The following is a 20,860-nucleotide window of genomic DNA, read 5'->3' on the forward strand; positions in this document are numbered from 1 at the left end:
ATTTATGGTGACAACAAAAAAAACACCTTTTTAAAGAGGATTTGCCAGCACATTATTCAACCCCTAACTAAGGCTACATGCGCACACTGCGTTTTTGCTGCGTTTTTGGCTGCAGTTTTGTTGTCAGAACTTTCTGACATTTGACTTCCAAGCAAAGTCTCTGAGAAGTCAGATTTGTCATGCGCACATTATTGCAGTTTATTTGTCAGCGTTTTATTTGTCAAAAGTTTGTGACAAAAAAAATGAAGCATGTTCATTCTTCCTGCGTTTTTGTCAACATTTGTCACAAAAATGCACCGAAAACGTGGCAAAAATGCACCTACAATTACAAGCATTTTTTGTGACCTTTCCAGGCTCTCTCTGACAAGGTGCAGTTTTGGCTGCAGTTTGTGAACACAAAAAGATGCAGCATGTAGCCTAAACGCGTGAGGTTAAAGCCCCTTTAATGCTTATTACATTCATGCTAGCCAAATTTTGTTAAGGCATTTCTGAAAACTCCTTTTTTTGATGTTCTATCCTCGTGAATCGGGGCAGGCAGCTCTGCTGTACTTCACTGCCATCTCCTGACCTCCGGGTGTTGATTGACGGGTTATTCTTCCCTCAATGCCCTTTCTTCCTTGTTCAGGCTCCGTCATTGCCCGGTATTTAATCAGAAGGGCGGCATTGAGCAGGGAATCCCTGGTGACTTTGAGATCAATGTACCTACCGCCTCCTGCAGTGTCATTAAGTGCTCACTGCGCAAACTACGTCATTGGAATGAAACCAGGTCAATGACTGCGCCTGCGAAGAGGACACAGATTACTGAAAAAAGTGACCTGTCAATAAAGGACTCGACGCTCTACACTCATACCTTTAGTTAGAGGTTGAATATCCTTCAGACAGGTCCTATTTGTCATTCATGATTGTTAGTGATTGAGTCTCCGTATGGGATGTACTGTACATCTGCAATAATCGCGGTCTCCATTGCTTCATTGTGAATTTCCTGTACAGATCATAGAACACTCAGTTGTTTGTATGTTCGGCTTTCTTTATGCCGACCTGGCAAGAATCCGCGCCAACTCGCAATTAGCTTTGTTAAAGTGTTGAGTTGGGATTTTGCGTTTATCACCTCTCTTACTAATGAGATCGCTTTATTAAATACTGCAGGGTTTTGTTCTAACAATCACACTTTCTACACTTCTCAGGCGCTCAGTATTCCTATTTTCTTTTTTAGCTACAGAAGATGTTTTCAGTGATGACATTGAAGACGAGGTTAATGGTAAGAACTGTTGAGGTCCATGTAATAAGTAAATGACGATTTAATATGACCCGGCTCTTGTGATGCAATGAAAAACGCATTGCTTGTGTAAGCACAATACAGGAAATGATTAATGATCTGTGGGGCCCCGTAACTGCAGAAAGCGGCATATTCAGTCTAGATATGGTTGTATGTGCATAACATCCTCAGCACATGCAGTAGAGGTGCGGTATTTATTGTACACTATGGTCAAGGATATATATATATATATATAATATATAATATATATATATATATATGTATGTATGTATGTATGTATGTATGTGTGTATATATATATATATATATATATGTATATGTGTGTATGTATGTATATATATATATATATATATATATATATATATATATATATATATATATATATATATATATATATATATATAATGTGTGTATGTATGTATGTGTGTGTGTGTGTGTGTGTGTGTGTGTGTATATATATATATACTTTTATATATACCTTTCTCCGATTTGGATGTGAAAACTCTCATTGTAGCTGGGAGTGTGCACTTTCAGCCCATATTATATATATAATTGTATTTCTGAACATGTTTTTGTAAACAGCTAAAATAACAAAACTCGTGTCACTGGCCAAATATTTCTGGACCTAACTGTATATATATATATCTATATATATATATATACAGTTAGGTCCAGAAATATTTGGACAGTGACACGAGTTTTGTTATTTTAGCTGTTTACAAAAACATGTTCAGAAATACAATTATATATATAATATGGGCTGAAAGTGCACACTCCCAGCTACAATGAGAGTTTTCACATCCAAATCGGAGAAAGGGTTTAGGAATCATAGCTCTGTAATGCATAGCCTCCTCTTTTTCAAGGGACCAAAAGTAATTGGACAAGGGACTCTAAGGGCTGCAATTAACTCTGAAGGCGTCTCCCTCGTTATCCTGTAATCAATGAAGTAGTTAAAAGGTCTGGGGTTGATTACAGGTGTGTGGTTTTGCATTTGGAAGCTGTTGCTGTGACCAGACAACATGCGGTCTAAGGAACTCTCAATTGAGGTGAAGCAGAACATCCTGAGGCTGAAAAAAAAGAAAAAATCCATCAGAGAGATAGCAGACATGCTTGGAGTAGCAAAATCAACAGTCAGGTACATTCTGAGAAAAAAGGAATTGACTGGTGAGCTTGGGAACTCAAAAAGGCCTGGGCGTCCACGGATGACAACAGTGGTGGATGATCGCCGCATACTTTCTTTGGTGAAGAAGAACCCGTTCACAACATCAACTGAAGTCCAGAACACTCTCAGTGAAGTAGGTGTAGCTGTCTCTAAGTCAACAGTAAAGAGAAGACTCCATGAAAGTAAATACAAAGGGTTCACATCTAGATGCAAACCATTCATCAATTCCAAAAATAGACAGGCCAGAGTTAAATTTGCTGAAAAACACCTCATGAAGCCAGCTCAGTTCTGGAAAAGTATTCTATGGACAGATGAGACAAAGATCAACCTGTACCAGAATGATGGGAAGAAAAAAGTTTGGAGAAGAAAGGGAACGGCACATGATCCAAGGCACACCACATCCTCTGTAAAACATGGTGGAGGCAACGTGATGGCATGGGCATGCATGGCTTTCAATGGCACGGGGTCACTTGTGTTTATTGATGACATAACAGCAGACAAGAGTAGCCGGATGAATTCTGAAGTGTACCGGGATATACTTTCAGCCCAGATTCAGCCAAATGCCGCAAAGTTGATCGGACGGCGCTTCATAGTACAGATGGACAATGACCCCAAGCATACAGCCAAAGCTACCCAGGAGTTCATGAGTGCAAAAAAGTGGAACCTTCTGCAATGGCCAAGTCAATCACCAGATCTTAACCCAATTGAGCATGCATTTCACTTGCTCAAATCCAGACTTAAGACGGAAAGACCCACAAACAAGCAAGACCTGAAGGCTGCGGCTGTAAAGGCCTGGCAAAGCATTAAGAAGGAGGAAACCCAGCGTTTGGTGATGTCCATGGGTTCCAGACTTAAGGCAGTGATTGCCTCCAAAGGATTCGCAACAAAATATTGAAAATAAAAATATTTTGTTTGGGTTTGGTTTATTTGTCCAATTACTTTTGACCTCCTAAAATGTGGAGTGTTTGTAAAGAAATGTGTACAATTCCTACAATTTCTATCAGATATTTTTGTTCAAACCTTCAAATTAAACGTTACAATCTGCACTTGAATTCTGTTGTAGAGGTTTCATTTCAAATACAATGTGGTGGCATGCAGAGCCCAACTCGCGAAAATTGTGTCACTGTCCAAATATTTCTGGACCTAACTGTATATATATAATATATATATATACATATATATGTATATAATATATAGTACTATCTTGATGCTGATATATTGATGCAGATATCTGACCTTACAGTACGGGCAGATCTCTGCAGGGAGGCTTTGATTTTCCTACTGTTGCAAAATATGCAAGTAAAGGAACATTGTGGCAGAACTGATACAGTGCTATGGCCAGTGCTGGGCCTGACAGAGGGTATATGATGTCGACATTCAAGGCAAGAATCCGTGTCGCGCACCATATCTTCAGGCCCTATGCTGGCCTTAAAGGGAACCTATTGAGAGGGCCAACAGACGAAAGGGAAGGGCACCACCCGGTGGGATCTCCTGGTATACAAGACAAGTAATAATGAAGAGAAGAGGGTATACCAACATGGGATTACCACACCATTGAATAAATAGAAGATAAATTGTTTTATTTTATTAAATTAATAATAAAATAAAACAATTTATCTTCTATTTATTCAATGGTGTGGTGATCCCATGTTGGTATACCCTCTTCTCTTCAACCTTAAAGGGAACCTGTCACCAGGTTTTAGCCACCTAATCTAAGAGCAGCATAATGTAAAAACAGAGATCCTGATTCCAGCAATATGTCACTTACTGGGCTGCTTAGTATAGTTTTGATAATCTACTGCTGATTAAACAGTGAATTTATCATTACAAGACTGCTTGACGTGCTGCCAGGTAGTCCAGCATATTCATGAGAAAACATTGATTTTTATCAAAATGACAGCAAGCAGCTCAGTAAGTTACACATTGCTGAAATCAGGGTCACTGTGTCTACATTATGCTGCTCTCAGATTGGGTAACAAAAACCTGGTGACAAATTCCCTTTAAGGCTACATTCACACAACCATGTGCTACCATCCAAGAGAAATGGATCGATACATGGGCTGCACGGGTGGTTAGCACTGCAGTCTTGCAGCGCTGGGGTCCTGGGTTCAATTCCCACCAAGACAACATCTGCAAGGAGTTTGTATGTTCTCCCTGTGTTTACGTGGGTTTCCTCCAGGTTCTCCGGTTTCCTCCCACACTCCAAAAACATACTGATAGGGACTTTAGATTGTGAGCCCTACAAACGATTGTGAGCCCGTTTTACATACATTTCACCCGAAAGCCAAATAACACTAACTTTTTGTGAGTATTCTATAGGAAGAATGGACTTAAAATGAGGCCTAACAGTGTACCTGTTTTATCTATATTACGCCTCTAACTTCTTGATGCTGAAATTGTTCACCATGCTGACTCCGAGTCCTTTAAGTGTCAAATAATTGCAATACCTGCACTTTAAAGGGTTTTTCTAAAAAAAAAGAAAGATATTAAACAAAAATAATCACTCTCAAAGTTCTTGCTTGTCGTTCTGGCACTTACCCCGTACCCACTGACCTTTGCTCCCTAGATCCTTGTTATGACTGTATACATCTGGAGCTCCAGTGTAGCATACAGCTGATTGATTGGGGTATTTTTTGTACTTTTGCAGCTTTTGTTATGAACATTTTCACTGACTTTATATTTCTTTGTTTTCTTATGTAGAAGCTGAAACGGAGGAACCAGAGAGTCGTAAGTAGTGACCTTCCTCAGATCATATACTTGTACTGTATTTGTATTAGGGGAGTCCTCACATCTTGTATATTTATAAAAAAAATAGGATGGGGTACATACACCCCATTAACTTCTTGAAGACTGGACTCTTTTTTTTTTTTTTTTTTTTTTTTTTTTTTTTTTATATATTACCTTCTTCACAGCTTTGATTTTACCATAATACTGCCTAAGCAGTATGATTCTCCAGGGCACTTCGATTACTTAGATACCAAACATGTATAGTTTTTTTTAAGTGGTGAAACAAAATTCAAAAATTTTGTAAAAAAAAAATTGCGTCTCGTGGCTTTTCCCTATTGCTGTAACGTTCAATTTTTGGGATATCCAGCTATAGGATATAGGTTATTTGCACCCATAGCCAATGTTTGTTTTTTTTTATATCATTATGGGGTATATACAGTGGTGAGAAAGTGTTTGCCCTGGCCTCTTCCTGATTTCCTATTCTTTTGCGGTTTTTTACACTTAAATGTTTCAGATCACCAAACAAATTTTAAATATTCGACAAGGATAACCGAAGTAAACACAAGATTTATTTTATAAATGAAGGCCTTTATCACTAAGGGAAAAATAAATCCAAACCTACAGGGCCCTATGTGAAAGTGATTGTCCCCTGAACCTAATAACTGGTTGGGCCACCCTTAGCAGCAACAACTGCAGTCAAGCGTTTGCGATAACTGGCAATGAGTCTTTTACAATGTTCTTGAGGATTTTGGCCACCCATCTTATCAGAATTGTGGTAATTCAGCCAATTTGGAGGGTTTCCGAGCATGAACTGCCTATTTAAGGTAATGTCACAGCATCTCAATCGGATTAAGGTCATAACCTTGACTAGGCCACTCCAAATATTTTTTTTTTCTTAAGCCATTTACAGGTGGACTTGCTGGTGTTTTGGATCATTGTTTTGCTGCATAATCCAAGTGCACTTCAGCTTGAGGTCATTATTCTTCAGGATTTGTTTGGTAGACAGAATTCATTATTCCATTTACCACAGCAAGTCTTCAAGGTCCTGAAGCAGCAAAACCGTCCCAGACCATCACACTAACCACCACCATATTTTACTTTTTGTATGATCTTCCTTTTCTGAAATACTGTGTTACCTGTAAGCCTGCTGTAATGGGACAAACACCTTCGAAAAAGTTAAACTTTTGTCTCGTCGGTACACGAAGTATATTCTCCTAAAAGTCTTGGGGATCTTAAACATGTTTTTCTGGCAAAACTGAGACAAGCCTTTGTTCTTTTTGCTCAGCAGTGGTTTTCATCTTTGAATCTGCCATTTTTGCCCAGTCTTTTTTCTTATCCTGGAGTCAGTAATGCTGACCTTAACTAAGGCAAGTGAGATCTGCAGTTCTTTGGATGTTATTGAGGGGTCTTTTGTGTCCTCTTTGAGTCCTCAATGCACTTGGGGAAATTGTGGTTGTCCTATTCACTTCTGGGAAGATTCACCACTGTTACATGTTTTTGCCATTTGTGGCTAATGGCTCTGATTGTGGTTTGCTGGAGCCCCAAAGCTTTAGAAATCGCTTTATAACCTTTTCCAGACTGATAGATCTCAATTACTTTGTTTCTCATTTCTTCATAAATTTCTTTGGATCAAGGCATGATGTCTAGCTTTTGAGGATCTTTTGGTCTACTTAAATTTGCCAAGCTGGTCCTATTTAAGTGATTTCTTAATTTAGAACAGGTGCGGCAGTAATCAGGCCTGGGTGTGGCTAGGGAACTGAAATCCTCTTCCCAACGATGTGATAAACCACAGTTTATTTGTTTTAAGGGTGAGCAATCTGTAGGTTTGGATTTCTCTTTCCCTTAATGATAGAGATCTTCATTTATAAATTGCATCTTGTATTTATTTGCATTATCTTTGTCTAATATTTAAAATTGAAACATTAAGTGGGACAAAGTGAAATATTCGGGTTTGCATTATTCGTCTCTAATTTTGTACTATTTATGTATTTGTCAGAAATAACTACTCTAATGAAAGTCAATGGGAAATGCAAATACTCTTCCGGTGGACTCTCCCAGGATGTCTGGCGGGGCAGTAATACAGGTTGCTTCTGAGAACAATGTTGTCAGGTCATTACCCACTTTGACTTGCAGCCTCCGACCCATTTGTGATAACCAGCACAGGTAAAGTAGACAATTGCGGGATGCAGCCCCCAGCTATGTGCTTTATCTTGGCTGGTTATCAAAAATAGAGACTGCCCCCACAACGGTGTTTTTTTTAAATTTTTTTTTTATAGTTCTTTAAATAAATAATAAAACAACGTTGGCTCCTGCCCATTTTCGATAACCAGCACAGATAAAGCAGGCAGCTAGGGACTGGTATTCTCAGGCTGGGAAGGTCCATGGTTATTGGGTCCTTTCCAGCCTCAAGATGGCAGCCCAAGTTAGATGCACCAATTTTGGTGCTTTAGCTGTCTCATCCTGATTGTCACCACACCAGGGTAATTAGTGTAATATGTGGTTGTCAGCTGTGATCCATCAAGCCCTGGGATGGTAATGGAGAGGTGTCTATAAGTAAAAAGAATAAAAACCAATACACAAAAAAATCCTTTATTTTAAATAATACAAAATTACCACACCCTCTTTCACGAGTTTATTAACCCCCAAAACACCCCCACAGGTCCAACGTAATATGTTATGATTCAGGGACCAGGAAGGATCAAATAATGCAGAATCCCAAAAGGTAACAGAGTGGCTGGAAAATTAACGGACTGCAGACCTAATCCTGACACACAACTAACAGTAGCCGTGCGGCGTGCCTACGATGACCTGGACGCTTCGACAAAGCCAGAGAACTAAATAATCTCACAGAAATACAAGAAAGCTAATCTGCCTCGGAGTAGTCCCCAAAGATAGATAGCCCCCCACATGTAAAGGCTACGGTGATTATAGAAAAACACAATACAAAACCAGAAAGGACAGATTTCAGCAAAGGTGAGGCCCAAACTATCTTTATAGAAAAGGATAGGAAAGAGCAACTGTCTGCAGCCGTAAAACCCTAATAAATAGCAGCACTACTGATATGGAAAAATCCTGAGGTTACTAAACCTCTCCCACACTGTACCAGCACTCAGATGTTACTGGGATCCAAAAAAACACTAATACAGATGAGGGACTGCATAATACCAAGAATGACAAAACACAAATCTTGCAGAATCATGGAGCTAAGTATACAGACACTCTCAGCAGGGAATGATCCCATTCCACCACAAACTCCACACAGACATATTCGGAATCATGCATAGTATCAAAGCAGAACAACAACAAAAGATGGTAAACAAGCAGCAGAGGTACAAGACCACTTATCTGAGGGAAGTTCTGGAAGTGAGCAGAGCTGGTTGCAGAATGTCCTTAACACACAGGAGCAATTGACCACCATCAAGTAACAAGAGAAAGCTACGAAGTTAAATAGCCCAATCTGACCCTGATTGCCAGTCCTCTGCAGGTGTCGCTTCCATTCCACACATCAACGGCACTGACCACAAGAGGGAGCTCCGAACTGGAAAACGTATTCACAATAGTAATCCACACGACATTCCACAATAATCCCTGCTCTCTTTCCAGGATCTGGAGTATTGGAAAACGTAAATGATCACTGAAGCTCCTGGGACACACTAAGGGCAGTGGGGGAGCTGTCTGTGATAAGTGGTGACTTCAGTCAGGTCACTGGAGTACACAGCCAAGTTCCCACGGTACCAAGTGAGACCACTGGTGAACCTGCTTCTGGATTGCGGGACACTGCAGCACAGCGGTCTGACAATTTGAGCAGTCAGGTCACCAGTGTTCAGATTCGGGAGGGCTACCCTGCTGCCCTCAGTTGAACCCGCTGCCGGACTGCTGTGCGTCTGTGTCTAGCAACTTGACAATCCAGCAGTGGGTTTAACTGAGTTCACTGAGCACAGCGGAGGAGCCCCCCAAGTATGACAACTGTGTCCTGACTGTCGGAGTGCGGGACACGGTGGCACAGCACTCCGACAGTCTGGTAGCCGTGAGGCCCAGAAACCTTAAAGGAGCCTTTTAAGGTTCCTACAGTTCCCAGTGATATACTTGCTTTTTATCGTTGTTGTTTCACAACTTAAATGCTGCTGTCACTCTTAGGTTTAAGTCCATTAGAGGATAAAGAGTACCAATGAAGAAAGAATGTTAACAAAAGAAAATCTCAATGTTTAGTAGCAAATGTTTCATATTCTGGGATCCGTAAACGTGTATGAAAATATAAACTCCAACCTAATGGTAAATTGGAAAGAGAGAAGAAAAATCTAAATTCCTGTTTATTTTATCACTGCACCTCCCGCAGAATCCAATAGAAAGTTTGTCTGTACCCCAAATGGTTTTGATAAAACATCAGGTTGCCAAAACAAGTCCCCATACAGGTCCATTGGCAGAAATTTGCCCATGCAATGAATGCTGTAAAAATGGAACCCAAGAACCAATGACCTTATTGCATTTCGTTCACTATTTAGCTCCACCTGGTGTCATTTTTTTCCCACTTTTCAGTATATCGTATGGTAAGGTGAATAATCTCAATTCGAACTACAAGTGGTCCCGAATAAAACAAGCCCCAATGCAGCTATATTGATGGAGAAATGTTAACGTTATGGCTCTTGGCGGAAAAAAGATAATACAAATCCCTGATTGCTGTGTCACAATAAATTCCTGCATCTTCCTTGCATACTCTGTTCCCTTTACCAGTTGCAGTAATCTTTGCATTTTCTTGCAGCTCACGAGCATACTGAAGTAGAGCAGAATGAAGTACCTGGTAAGGATCCGATTGCTCTCCAGTAATGTCCATGACGTGTTTCAGCCCTTACATATTTATTTTAAACCGTTATTGCGTAACTTGTTCTTCTTTTCCTACATTATATAAATATAAAATGCACGACTACACAAGTCATTGAGTACACCGCCCAGGAGAGGCCACAGCCCGCCAGTGGATAACCCTAGCTGTTTCCAATCCTCCGGTGACCCAGCAATGTCTCGCTCTGTTTACAGCACCATTTGCCTTTTCAGACCAGTTAGATGCAAAAAGTAGGACAAATCTGTAAATGTGTATCACATAACTAAACCAGTAAGACATTTCTGGCACATGATTGTCCAGGAAAACTGGGGGAATATTTAGTTCACCATTATCTCAAGTTAAACATCAAAGTCCGACTACAGGCTGTGCCCATGGCCTTGATGCCGTGCCCGTGGCCTTGATGCCGTGCCCGTGGCCTTGATGCCGTGCCCGTGGCCTTCATGCCGTGCCCGTGGCCTTGATGCCGTGCCCGTGGCCTTGATGCCGTGCCCGTGGCCTTGATGCCGTGCCCCTGTAGCCTTGATGCCGTGCCCCTGTAGCCTTGATGCCGTGCCCCTGTAGCCTTGATGCCGTGCCCCTGTAGCCTTGATGCCGTGCCCCTGTAGCCTTGATGCCGTGCCCCTGTAGCCTTGATGCCGTGCCCCTGTAGCCTTGATGCCGTGCCCCTGTAGCCTTGATGCCGTGCCCCTGTAGCCTTGATGCCGTGCCCCTGTAGCCTTGATGCCGTGCCCCTGTAGCCTTGATGCCGTGCCCCTGTAGCCTTGATGCCGTGCCCCTGTAGCCTTGATGCCGTGCCCCTGTAGCCTTGATGCCGTGCCCCCGTAGCCTTGATGCCGTGCCCCCGTAGCCTTGATGCCGTGCCCCCGTAGCCTTGATGCCGTGCCCCCGTAGCCTTGATGCCGTGCCCCCGTAGCCTTGATGCCGTGCCCCCGTAGCCTTGATGCCGTGCCCCCGTAGCCTTGATGCCGTGCCCCCGTAGCCTTGATGCCGTGCCCCCGTAGCCTTGATGCCGTGCCCCCGTAGCCTTGATGCCGTGCCCCCGTAGCCTTGATGCCGTGCCCCCGTAGCCTTGATGCCGTGCCCCCGTAGCCTTGATGCCGTGCCCCCGTAGCCTTTATGCCGTGGCCCCGTAGCCTTTATGCCGTGGCCCCGTAGCCTTTATGTATGCTTAGGCCCCTTTTACAAATCAGTTTTTTGCCATCAGTCACAATCTGTCGAATTTTGAAAAAAAAACAATCCGGTGACGGACACTCCTGGATCCGTTTTTTTTCTCATCAATTTGTATTAGCGATGGATTTCCTAACATTTCATCTCCGTCGAAAAACGTTTGTCCGTCAGATGGAGACAATGTCCACAGTAACATTTTTTTTGTGAACATCAAATAAACGATCAGCGACGTAGAATGGAAGCATATGGGCATAGGATCAAATGACGGAATCCGGCAATGGATTCCGTTTTTTTTTTTTTTTTTTTTTTTTTTTTTTTTTTTTTTAAACTGAGCATGCTCCAATTTATTTTTTAGCCCCCAGTTAGTCGGATCAGTCGAAAAACTGATCCATCGCATCAGTTTAGCCACAATCTGTGACCAATCCGTGAAGAAAACTGATTGTGACTGATGGTAAAAAACTGATGTGTGAAAGGGGCCTTAGTGCGGTTAGTATTTTTGACCACTTATTTTCTTGTGTATAAAATTGTATAAAAAAATGTTCTTTTATAGACTTTTTATTTTCATGCAGGTCAAATACAATAATCTCTGGTTTATTGCCGCACATCCAATAAAATTGCTTTCTGCAGCCATATTTCAGTGTACAAAAGAAATGTAATATCCCCCATTTTTAAAGTTTCTCATAAAACTGTTTTATTTGCAGAAAATCCAGTTGTGGATGACCGGCCAAGTGAAAAGGCAGAAGGTATGTATATTCACTTGCATCTATAGTGTTGTTTAGTTACCCATTATAATATGTTGTGGCCATACAATTATTGTGATTCATTTTAAGCCTGACGCCATTTTCCTAACCTGAGACAATTTTTTTTTGACACATCTGCAAATCTAAACCAGATGTGCACATGGCATATAGACTGGCCCCAAGACTCACCAGGTCAAGACTGTTTAAAGGGAATCTGACACTTTAATCCAAGAGCAGCATAATGTAGGGCGGCACAGTGGCTCAGTGGTTAGCACGGTGGCTTAGTGGTTAGTCTTGCAGCGCTGGGGTCCTGGGTTCAAATCCCACCAAGGACACCATCTGCGAGGAGTTTGTTCTCCCAGTGTTTGCGTGGATTTCCTCCGGGTTCTCTGGTTTCCTTCCAGACTTTAAAGACATACAGATAGGGAGTTTCGATTTTGAGCTCCAATGGGGACAGCGTTCCTGATGTATGGAAAGTGCTGCGGAAAAAATAAAGGTTTTGCATTGCTGACGATACATATTCTGGAGAATTGTGGGTTGCAAGGTCGTCCCCCCACCTACCTTCACGAATAGCTCGATGGCTTGTTCCCTGAGTCGTCGTCTTGAGAGCCCATGCTCTTCTGAACAAACTGTGGGTTCACTGTGATTTCTTGATCCATTGCTTTTAATCAATCGTCATTATACAAAAATAAAGGGTTGTTGTGTTTTTTTTTCTTTGTTTTTTTTTGTTTTTTTTTCTTTTATATGTAGAGAAAGAGAACCGGATTCCACTGATGTCACTTACTGGAATATTTGCTGTAGGTTAGATAATCTCATGCTTATAAAACACTGATTTTTATCACTAGAGGATGGGGTGTCTTATGCCATATGGTCCTACTGATCTGTAGAACCCGTCCTCCACCACTAACTGGCAGATTTCTTCTTAGGCTGGAGTCACATTTGCGAGTGACTCGCATTGGCATCACCCGGCACTCACCTCACAGAAGCAGGTCGGCTGCATGTATTTCTATGCAACTGAGATGCTCCTGTCCGGAGAGTGTGCGGCCATGCCGATGCAAGACTCACACAAGTTACTTGCAAGTGTGACGCCGTCCTTATTTACAGTGTACAAAGAGTGCTGCCATTCAGTGCTGTGGGTGGGACTAATACAGCCTTGGCATTGAGAGTACTGGTAGATCTGCTGCAGATAAAACAGTGATTTTATCAAAACTGCAGCAAGCAGCCCAGTAAGTGATACATTGCTGGAATTTGAGTCTCTGGCCCTTCCTCATCCTGCTCTCAGATGGGGTAGCAAAAATCTAGTAACAGATTCCTTTAATAGGATTTTTCACATCTTCATAAATTGATAGTCAGATGCTACTTGTAAATATAAGCAATCATGCAATTTTACTTTTTCTAAATAAATAAATTCTTTCTTGGAATATCAACACTTATTTTTTGTTTACTGCTCATTGCCAAAACACAGCAGAACACGCACAGTGCTTACAAGCTCTTTTACATGGAGCTTATAAATGCTGTTTTGAAGTTGGCGAGGATTGTGTGTGTGCTTTTAAAGGGGTTGTGCCACCATAAAGAATACATTTAATTATGCATAAAATGTGTATATAAATAAATTTTTGTCATTTTAAAGCTGAGGGGTTGGGGAGATTTTTTTTTTTTTCATTCTTTTTGATCAAAGGACCTGCGCATGCGCAGCCTGCTCATCAGCTAGTGGTATGGATGGGTAAAAGCTTGCAGACTGAATAATGCCAGACTGCCCATTCCAGAAGATGAAGGGTCGTTATTTTTTTGAAAGGAGCATAACTTTTAATAGCTGTAAATTACAATAACTTATTTACACGTTTGTTTCCTAACTAAATATATCTTTTATGGTGGCACAACCCCTTTAATTAAATAATTAAAAGAATTAACGCGGCATTCTAGAGTGCAGACAAGTTAGACAGCAGCAGTAGTCGGTCTCCTAGGCAACAAGCTGAAAAGAATAGTGTTAAAGGGAACCTGTCACTAGATTTGGTGACTATAAGCTGCGGCCACCACCAGTGAGCTCTTATATACAGCATTCCAGAATACTGTATATAAGAGCTTAGGCCGCTCTGTGGAACATAAACAACTTGTATAATACTCGCCTAAGGGGCCGTCCGGTCTGATCGGCGTCGCTGCCCTTCAGTCCGGCTCCACCTCTCTGTGGCGATCACTGCTCTTTTTCTTTTGAGGCCCGTGTACCTGATGTGTCCTATGTCATGCACATTTGTCGGCTTTGAGGTCCTGCGCTGGCGCTTTTTTTTTTTTTTTCTCTCTACTACTCAGGGCAGATCAAAGTATTGTAGTGTGCATGCGTGGGCGGTCTTCAGCCTTTCCTTGCACCTGTGCATTACAGTACTTTGATCTGCCCTGAGCATGGCAGATCAAAGTGCGCCTGCGCAGGACCGCAATGTCGGCCTGTGTGGATAACCGCAACACTGTGGAAAGGAAGCGCACATAGGGTTTTATCCGATATACATTGAGTGCAGGGAATAGGTCAATGTACTCACCTGCTGGAGTTGTGACAGGCACAACTCTTATAGGCATGAGATCAATGAATGCAGAGGTGGTCAGCCGCAGCCCCGATGGTGTAGTGAAAATAAAATTAGTTTAAAGAAATCGGGTTAAATACTGCGCTAAAAACCACACATCCAAGGTGTATAATGAATTCCTTTTTTTTTTTATTTTCACAGGTCAACGCGTTTCAAAGGCATCTCCGCCTCCTTCATCAGGACTGAAGAAAAAAGGAACAGCATAACCTTTGTTGTTATGCTGTTCCTTTTTGTCTTCTGTCCTGATGGAGGCAGAGATGCCTTTGAAACGCGTTGGCCTGTGTGGATGACATAGACGCATCATCCATACTGGGCTGGGTAGAAGGACGGAGACCACAGCAGAGAGGAGGCACCAGAAAGCAGCGACACCTGTCAGACAAGACAGCCACCTAGGTGAGTATAATAGTGTTTTTTACGTTATACAGCGTGGTCTGTGCTCTTGTATACAGAATTTTGCACAGTGGTGGTGGCCACAGCTTATATTCGCCAAATCTGGTGACCTGTTCCCTTTAATATCTCAAGGCTGGAAATTTTAATAAGCTGTGAATAGCAAAAGTGCTCTTTTTTTACAAGTACTATCTGGCAATATGTATCCAAAAAGATGGGAATAGCCCTTTTAATGGTCTCTTGGGTAAATATAAAAAGGTTTGACCAAACCGGACAATCTCTTTACTTCTGGTATTCTTACTTCCTATGTTCCTAATCTTAATGCGGACGGTCCTGTGCCGGTTTTATTCTCCCTGTCCTAATGTAAACCATTTAGTTCTCTATGCATCACTTCTCTGCTGTCTTCCACATTATTTACATGGGAGCAGATTTGTTAAACTTCTCCTTCCAAATGACTCTGAACTTCTCCTCCACTGAATGAGGCAGACAAGACAAGGACGCGTCTTTATTACTCTTTATTGGGATTATCCGAAATTTGACAGAACATAGACAAAGCACGCGGCCTTTATTGGATATAATACAAGGTAATCTGACTTAATGCGGAAACTTGGCTGTGCTACAAGAGTGTTGTAATGGAACGGGCTGAGACATCTAAGGGATTTTACTTTATTCTTGTATTTGCTGAGGATTTTTGCAGAAAATTAGATCTTTATAATATTTCTTCCAGAACAAGAGAGAGAGCCGTCTGAAGGTCATCACGAAGAACATGCAGGTAAATGCATTTCTTTTGGTTGATGATTTATTTTAAAAATTTTTTGCCACTATCTTGGTAAATTCTAATTTGCGCAATAAAGCGCTCTCATATTCCAGACAATGAAGGTGAGAACGGTCTGTTGTCAAGTATCCCAGATCTGTTTTATTAACAAAAAGGAAAAGTCCAGCTCACCGATCAGCTGATTGCTGTTCGATATAAATGTCCTGCGCACGGAATGGTCTGGCCACCAGGTAGAAAGTTAGAAAGAAAAAATTCCAGCGCTGTCCAATAAAAATACTCCACTTTATTAAGAAATTCTGAAAATACAGCATAACAGCTCATGATATAGATCTCAGTGAGAACTACGCGTTTCGACGCTAGGTCTTAGTCATGTTCTAAGACTGAAGCGGGCTTTACACGCAACGACATCGCTAACGAGATGTCGTTGCAGTCATGGAATTCATGACTCACATCCGGCCTCGTTAGCGACGTTGTTGCATGTGAAACGCAGGAACGGCCGTTAACGATCAAAATTACTTGCCAAATCATTGATCGTTTACCAGTCATTCATATCCCGATTATCGTTGCTGTTGCAGGACGCAGGTTGTTTGTCGTTCATGCGGCAGCACACATCGCTATGTGTGACATGGCAGGAACGAGGAACATCACCTTACCCGCAATGAGGAAGGAAGGAGGTGGGCGGGATGTTTGGCCCTCTCATCTCCGCCCCTCCGCTTCTATTGGGCAGCCGCTTAGTGACGCCGCTGTGACGCTGAACGAACCGCCCCCTTAGAAAGGAGGTGGTTTGCCGGCAACAGCGACGTCGCTAGGCAGGTAAGTAAGTGTGACGGGTGTAAGTGATGTTGTGCGCCACGGGCAGCGATTTTCCTGTGATGCACAATCGACAGGGGCGGGTGCTTTCACCATCAACATCGCTAGCAATGGCGCTGTGTTTAAAGCCCGCTTTAGACCTAGCGTTGAAACGCGTTGTTCTCACTGAGATCTATATCAAGAGCTGTTATGCTGGATTTTACGAATTTTCTAATAAAGTGGAGTATTTTTATTGGACAGCGCTGAGATCTGTTTTATTGTTCCATGTTCATACAGATGTATCAGACAATGTGTTTCAAGTCCTATTCGGATTGTTCTACATGAATGATGAGAACAGTACGGTCATATGTCATGTCCATTACCTAAATGAATATATTTGGGGCTAAAACCTTTAAAGATCTGAGTTTTTCATTCAGAATTTTGTACCTTTTTGCTTTTACAGGCTTTTTGTCTGCACATTCAACTTTCATGTGGGCTATCATCATAAATGAGCTGAAAGAGCTCATTTTTATACGGCTAGGTTACAAACTCGCCATCAGACCTTTATACTGGGATGAGTGACAATAGACTGTACGACACAAAGGCTAAACAGTGCAAAAGATTGAAGGACACTCCATTGCAAAAAAAAAACAAAACAATTTTTAGCCCAAAATACATGCTATATTTAAAACAAAAAACCAGCATTTCCTCCCTACACCCAGTAGGGAAATAAGTGTCAGCACTTCCAAATTGTTTTACATTTTACACAGCACTTGGTTAGCACTTTGTGTGAAGCAATAGAGAAGGCACCGTCAGTAATAAACAGTCTCTGCCTTCTCTATATGGAGTAGGGATGTGTCTGACTACCTGCTTTCTTCTCCTGCAGCTGATTGATATGAATCTCATGGAGCATGTTACTATTGTGTTACATAATTTTTTAAACCAAATTATCCCAATAAAGATAATAAGTTAATACAACGTTTTTTTATTGATGGTATATTAAAAACATAAACACAGACATAAGTTAAAAATCAAGGCAGGGGGAGCAGTACTAACCCACAGTGGGAACCATATACATTAAATAACCTTAGTCCCAGCAGGTCACATGCAGCTATACAACAAGAGCATTAATTAGGCAGCTGAAATCATCTCCATATAATAATAACAATAGTCTCCATTAGATCGCTGCCCATTAAAGTACTCAATTCAAAATAATACCAGACCTGCTGTCATATCAATAGTACAAAGACCTGCTCCCCTGCCAGCCACTTTACTATTGTGTTACAGCCTGAATTACATCCTGAGCTTGTCACCATTCTGGTTTCTTCAGACAGAGCTGAAATTTCCACACATTTTGCCTGCTCAATGTAGCGCCGTTGTCCCTGCACTGCTTTGCCTCTCCCTACCAAGGATGCTGACTTACCGCCGTGACCGGACTGCACCTCCCTGCTTTGCTTCCCTTCGGTATTTCACATGCGTCTCTCCTGCCTCCTGTTCCTGGGGCCTCTGCACAGGTCTCCCAGCAGAGCAGTTGCATCCTCGCTCTCTTAAAGGGCCAGTGCAGTAATTCCCAGAAGTGCCTCTCAACCTTTGGCTGAAAGGCAATAGGTACTTAAGGCATCCTACCACTAAGGGAGGTGCCTCAGCAACATGGCCAGTTCGTTAGACTGTGTCAGTCTAGCCAGCTAGCTGTCAAGTCCCTTTTGTCCACGTTACCTGTTACCATGTCCACCTACCCGTACCCATCACCCAGTCCCTGCCGTATCTTCCAGGCCAGTCCTTTCTGCCTCAGTCTTCCTGGTCGTACCTGCCAGCCCTACAGACTCTGCCTGTCTATACCTTAGCCCGTCCCTGCCCTGGGACTCAGCTGCCACAGTCCCGGACATTGCCTAAGTGATAGGCACTTAGTCAAGCCCTCCCCATATCTGTGTAAGCCCCCTTTGCTCCTATTGGGTCCACTCCTGCTCTCCACCACACCACCGGCAAGCGTAACACTCAGTATGCGTACACAGCATCCGCTGATAATTTGCTTCTTGTATAGTTTTTACACAAAGCTCTCTACAGTACTCTGATATAGTAATAATTTCCTGTCCCACAATATAATTGGTGCTTTTTTTTAGGGATATGTGTAACAACAAGCTTGTCAATGGTTTACCGTGACAACCTAGAGAATTGATATAATGACTCTGGATCAATGCAGAATAATAAATGAAATGTTGAGCTTATAAAGTTGCTTAAATGATCATAGATTTAATAAGATTTGATATGAAAAGCATCCATGCATGTGTCAAAAAGATGGAAATTATGACAACACCCCCCTACCACCCGGTGTGTGTTAGGAGCTGGTGGTCCCTGTCCAGTGACATCCAGCATCGAGGTTTCCATTACTACCGTAATAGAATTTGTGACTTCTGGAGAGTTACGGGATCCGTGTGAGACCCCAGAGTTTAGTCATCAGAGATACGTGAAGGCGGTGCTGATGTCATCCAAATCTAAAATCCTAAATCAATTAAGTTATTTTATATAAAACTAATCTGCTGCCGTTATGTTGCCAAGGGAATTAATCCGGTGTCTCTGGACGGACGTGGATACACACATGGATCTGTTGTTGCTGTGTTGTGTTCTGACGGATAATGAGGCTGATGCTTGCCCAGAGGATGGCAAATTAATGTTTTCTGTCCCCAAGGAAACTTAATTTGGCACTACTTCCTGTCCCCGAGGTTCTTAATGCGGTTACACTAAGGAGGAATCATGAGTTACAGCTGACATGGCGATCACAGACCTCAGCATTGAATGGCGGAATAAAGCCACATATGTCTGTAATATTTGCCCACCATATAGCACACTTTGCTAATTGGATGTCTAGTATAGAATTCCTTTATTGAAGGTATATAATATACAGTGCCTTGTAAAAGTATTCACCCCCTTGGCTTTTTACCTATTTTGTTACATTATAACCTGTGTTTTTTAAATATTTTTTAATCAGATTTGTGTGTGATGCAGCAGCACTAAATAGTCTAAGTTGGGGAAGTGAGAAAAATTTAGGCATAAAATAAATGTATGGGAAAAAATAAATAAAAATTATGTGGATATGTATTGACCCCATTTGCTAAAAAGCCCCTAAATGTTTTTATAAATCCCATGCTTAGTGAAAGGAAGTCCACCTTTGTGCAATCGAAGTGTCCCTCGGTTGGTCAGTGTATATACACACCTTTTCTGAAAGATTTAAGCAAGAGGCACCACTAAACCAAACAAAGTTGTTGAGAAGTGCAAGTCAGAGAGTCCCAATCTCTGATGATCCCCCGGAGCACCATGAGATCCATCATCATCAAATGGAAACAACATGGTACCACAACAAACCTGCCAAAAGAGGGCCATCCAGAAAATCTCTCAGCCAAGGCAAGGAGGGCATTAACCAGATAGCCATCACATAGAAGGAGCTGCAGAGTTCTCAAGCAGAGACTAACATATCTGCCCATACAACCTCAAGAAACTGTAAACTCCATTGAGCTGGCCTTAATGGAAGAGTGGTCAAAAAAAAGCCTTTACTTATAACCAAAAATTGGAATGCTCATTTTGATTTTGACAAGACATGTGGGAGACTCCCCAAATATATGGCGGAAAGTGCTGCGGTCAGATGAGATCAAAATTGAACTTTTTGGCCACCAAGGTAAACTCTGTCTGGCTTCAAACCAACATTGCTCGTCACCCCAAGCATACCATTCCCACAGTGAAACATGGTGGCGGCAGTATCCTGCTGTTGAGATGTTTTTTGACAGCAGGGACAGGGAAAATGGTATGAGTTGAGTGGAAGATGGATGGTGCGAAGTACAGGCATTTTCTTGAGGAAAACCTGTTTGTCAGTGATTTGAGACTTGGACAAAAGTTCACCTTCCAAAAAGACAATGACCAAAAGCATACAGCTAAAGCAACACTCGAGTGGTTTAAGGGAAAAGGTGTATACGTATTGGAGTGGCCTAGTCAAAGCTCAGACCTTAATCCAATTGAGAATCAGTGGTCAGAATTGAAGATCGCTGTTCACCAAGGAAACCATCAAACTTGAAGGAGCTGGAGCAGTTATGCCTTGAGGAATGGGCAAACATTCCAGTGGCAAGATGTGGAAAGATCATGGAGACTTTTACAAAGCGCCTTGCAGCTGTAATTGCCTCAAAACGTAGATCTACAAAGTACTGACTTTGGTGGGGGGGGGGGAGGAGGGGGAGGAGGGGGAGGGGGGTGAATAGTTATGCACACTGAAATGTTTCAGTTATTTTGTTCTATTTGTTATTTGCTTCACAGTAAAAAGAAAACCCAAATATTCACAGTTGTAGGCATTTTCTTTACATGAACTGATGCAAATCCTCAAGAAAAACAGTGACATACTGGGGTAAAGTAGTAAAGCACAAAATATGTAAAGGGAGGTGAATA

General features: G+C 42.0%; 1 protein-coding gene across 3 annotated transcripts in view; it reads left to right on the plus strand.

Moving 5' to 3' along the window:
* Window positions 1-20,860, plus strand: part of ASPH (aspartate beta-hydroxylase) — a 303,114-nt gene that overhangs the window by 142,474 nt on the left and 139,780 nt on the right. For all 3 annotated transcript variants that reach the window (XM_075353241.1, XM_075353243.1, XM_075353242.1), the window contains 5 exons: window positions 1,214-1,258; window positions 5,138-5,164; window positions 9,924-9,962; window positions 11,870-11,911; window positions 15,596-15,640. In XM_075353241.1, the coding sequence (XP_075209356.1) occupies window positions 1,214-1,258; window positions 5,138-5,164; window positions 9,924-9,962; window positions 11,870-11,911; window positions 15,596-15,640 (198 nt within the window). The remainder of the gene's footprint in view (window positions 1-1,213; window positions 1,259-5,137; window positions 5,165-9,923; window positions 9,963-11,869; window positions 11,912-15,595; window positions 15,641-20,860) is intronic.

The sequence above is a fragment of the Anomaloglossus baeobatrachus genome, chromosome 6 (assembly GCF_048569485.1).
Source record: "Anomaloglossus baeobatrachus isolate aAnoBae1 chromosome 6, aAnoBae1.hap1, whole genome shotgun sequence".
NCBI classification, from domain to species: Eukaryota; Metazoa; Chordata; class Amphibia; order Anura; family Aromobatidae; genus Anomaloglossus; species Anomaloglossus baeobatrachus.